This window comes from Lindgomyces ingoldianus (assembly GCF_010093535.1).
Source record: "Lindgomyces ingoldianus strain ATCC 200398 unplaced genomic scaffold BDR25scaffold_46, whole genome shotgun sequence".
Lineage (NCBI taxonomy): Eukaryota > Fungi > Ascomycota > Dothideomycetes > Pleosporales > Lindgomycetaceae > Lindgomyces > Lindgomyces ingoldianus.
The window spans coordinates 105,644-108,706 of record NW_022985207.1 but is presented as its reverse complement, the minus strand read 5'-3'; the positions used below and the strand labels follow the sequence as shown (position 1 = coordinate 108,706).

Here is a 3,063-nt window from a genome sequence, read left to right as displayed (position 1 = left end):
GATAAATAACTCTATAATAAAAAATAGTCTATAATAGGCATTTTTAAGATAACAGACTGCAGACAGATAGATTAAACCCCTTAAAAAGAAATTTAAGCGCCTTTATAAAACTTTTAGCTAATTAGAGCTTTAGAAGCTCTCCCTATAGACCTCTTACGTACTAGAGTCCTTCTACTCCTCTAGAATTGCTATAAAAACTTCTTAAAAGGGTAATACAATCTGTACTACGTACTGTACCTGGGGCATTATTAACTGTACAGTGCGGCTCACGAACTTGGTACGTTCGTACTGAACACGTGACCGTTACGGTTCACTTTGTACGGACCGTAGTACGGCCCGTTCGAAGCCCTGAGGAAGCCTGGCGACGGGAGGGCAAGCATTTTATAGACGTCAAAAGCGGCGGGTTGAGAGGGCAAGGAGCGATGCCTGATATGGATAAGCGCAGGGACTGCGCTAAACCCGAAGACGGAGTCCCTGGACAGACATTACACTTTCGGAACTAGGGATCGTTATGTCGGCCCGGGTTCCTCGATCGATGCTTGGCCTTGCGACACTTCTTCGAATCCTACTGTTAATAATCCTGCAACAGTCTGGTAGCTGCATTCACACTTATCCCGCTGACAATTATCACCATGCCTTGCCGAACGGTTTTGAGCTAAGGTAACCGGGGCCGTGATCATAAACACTCCTTTTAACCACTCTCGAAACATTAAACGAGGCTATAATATATGCTGTAGACATAACGAAATGCAAAATCATATCACCACCTCATCTAAAATCGTTTGCATTTCGGCAGAACCTGTATATTGTTTTATTTGAAGTTACGATTGCTGCCTGCTGGCACCGCGTTTCCTAGTTCGCTCCGTTAAGAACTGTCTGTCCCTGGGTCAGGGAAAACCCGCCGTACCGAAAACATGAGGGGTACTTTGACTTTATCAGACCGTAACTCTACACTCACGTCGATATTTCCTATAATTCTGTATAAACCTGAACAATCATGACCCCTCCCCCCTACCTTTAGAGTACGTCTCGCATCGTCGCTGTCGCCTGACTCGTAGAGACCCTGCTTTTAGAGCGCAACTATATCGCTTCCCTACAGCACCGCTGCTAAACTCTTACCGCTCAAAAATAATTATTAGCGGTTTTATCTGGGCCTTAGAGACTTGCCATAATGCTGGAAATCGTTGTCACCCTTGTGGCTTCTGTGGCGCACAAATTCATGCAAGGCCGCCACCTTGGTCGTACTTCCGATGGAAGCGATTACCGATCCCAGCGCTTAGCGAGCGACGCCCCGTGTCTTACATAATAATTCTAATAATTTAATTCCCGTGGCGTTCAGCCCTGCGGCGGCTTGGAACCTTGCATTCGGAGTATTCACACATAGGCCTTGTTTCAACTACAGTCCATAAACGCTGCACTCCACCATCACCAAAACAACCCAGAAAAATAGAGCATTGCTACTTCGATTTCTAACCCTTCTATTCCTTCTGAACTCGACTATGAGGTTAATAATGCTGATGCTGACCTCTACTCCAGATATGTATAGGCCTATCCATGCAAGCTTCCTTCGTGTCCTGACCACGGTAAGATGAGAAATGGTAGGGGCACGCTGAATAAAAAGGAATGTATACGGCCATACAACACCGACAAATAAGAGGAACGCAGATGGCCTTGCGCGCGTTCTTGCCGTTGCTTTGTGATGTGATAGCTATTAAACTTGAACCCCTGCGTGTTAATCAGCCTAGCGGGCTTGGCGGCCAATTTTTCCCCGAAGTCGCCGTAGCCAAGCTTGCTGACTCACGATGTTGCCGTGCTCACCCTTATTGCTGCCTAAAGATTAACGTCCCTCACTGCTTAGCGAGAAACACTGTGTGCCGAGAAAAGTGAGGGGTACTTCGACTTTCAGCTACAGGAGAGGCAATGCGCATAACAAATATTGCTATATTTTAGTAGAAATAATGCTCTATAGCTAATTCTTAATGTCTGTAATCTACCCCTCTGAAAAAATTACGTTTGCGTTGTCGTCTTCAAGCCTGCTTTGTACAACGCTGCCCTTTCTAGTGTAACAGACTCCCTTCCCTACAGTGCTAAGGTTGAGTCTTTGTTCCTCTAAATTTTCTCAGAATAACCTTGTATGAGACGTAGAATCTCTCTTATCGGTCAGCAAGTCGTTACGAGCCCTATGCGCGATGCAGGGCGCAATTTCATGCAGCGACACCATGTTGATTGGTACTTCTAGCGGAAGTGAGCGACTGATCCGGCTTAATGAGAGTTGACCCCGCATCTTACCTCATGCACCCGCTAGTATCGTATTGTGAGGAGTCTGTGGCTGTGCGAGCATGCAAGCCACTTGGAATGATACTAAATCCGGCCTAGGATTCGGAGTATTGGTGGGAACTAAATGGCTCGGCGCTTAGGATAAAACGCCAAAGGTGCACCATCGGAGGCTCGGCATTGCACCAGCCCGACGAACTCCGATGCCCCCTGCTTAAGTCGTGACTGGTGCATCTCAGCCTAAGAACAACTAGAGTTAGTGTACAAAAGCTCTCTATCTAGTTTTAAATTAAATATTACACAACCTTTTATAATTGTTAAGTCTAGGACTAGTCCTGCACCTGTCTTGCTTCTGCTAAACACTAATGCAACACTATTAAAGCACTATTAAGAGTAACATTTACCTATCTACTACTAGTCCTTACTTAATAATGCCTAACTTTTTTCTTATAAGAGATCTTAAAGTTGCTAACGTAGGTCTACCTTTTATACTAAGAGAGTAATAATTCTTTTTTACTAAGCAACATTTATATCTGTTAATAGAGAAGAACTTATTGCGTTAGAATAGCTATTATAAGTATATAAAGCAAAGCGCATACCTTTGTCAGATTGAAGCACTGTTTCTGGGCTTCCTGAGATGAATGATGGGTTTGGATATGATGTATGGGATGATGATTGATTGTATTGATTTATCAATCCTTTTTCTGCTCTACTCGTGTTGCTCGGCTTTTTGTTTTGCCGATCCGAGTCCCTCGCGCACTTGCCCTATGCGCGACCAGCTTGCAACAT

The 3,063-nt window shown here is 44.7% G+C and overlaps 1 protein-coding gene across 1 annotated transcript; it reads right to left on the bottom strand.

The window, feature by feature from the left end:
* Window positions 1–266: 266 nt before the first annotated feature.
* On the bottom strand, window positions 267–2,508 carry BDR25DRAFT_361637 (uncharacterized protein; the record flags this gene model as incomplete). Its single annotated transcript, XM_033696454.1, has 17 exons — window positions 267–348; window positions 390–499; window positions 555–597; window positions 632–767; window positions 845–872; window positions 908–987; window positions 1,027–1,047; window positions 1,082–1,107; window positions 1,164–1,275; window positions 1,303–1,396; window positions 1,430–1,670; window positions 1,724–1,796; window positions 1,852–1,906; window positions 2,012–2,033; window positions 2,142–2,261; window positions 2,299–2,361; window positions 2,399–2,508. 17 exons carry the CDS (start codon window positions 2,506–2,508, stop codon window positions 267–269), a joined length of 1,416 nt encoding a protein of 471 aa, XP_033541218.1.
* Between the last annotated feature and the right edge of the window lie 555 nt (window positions 2,509–3,063).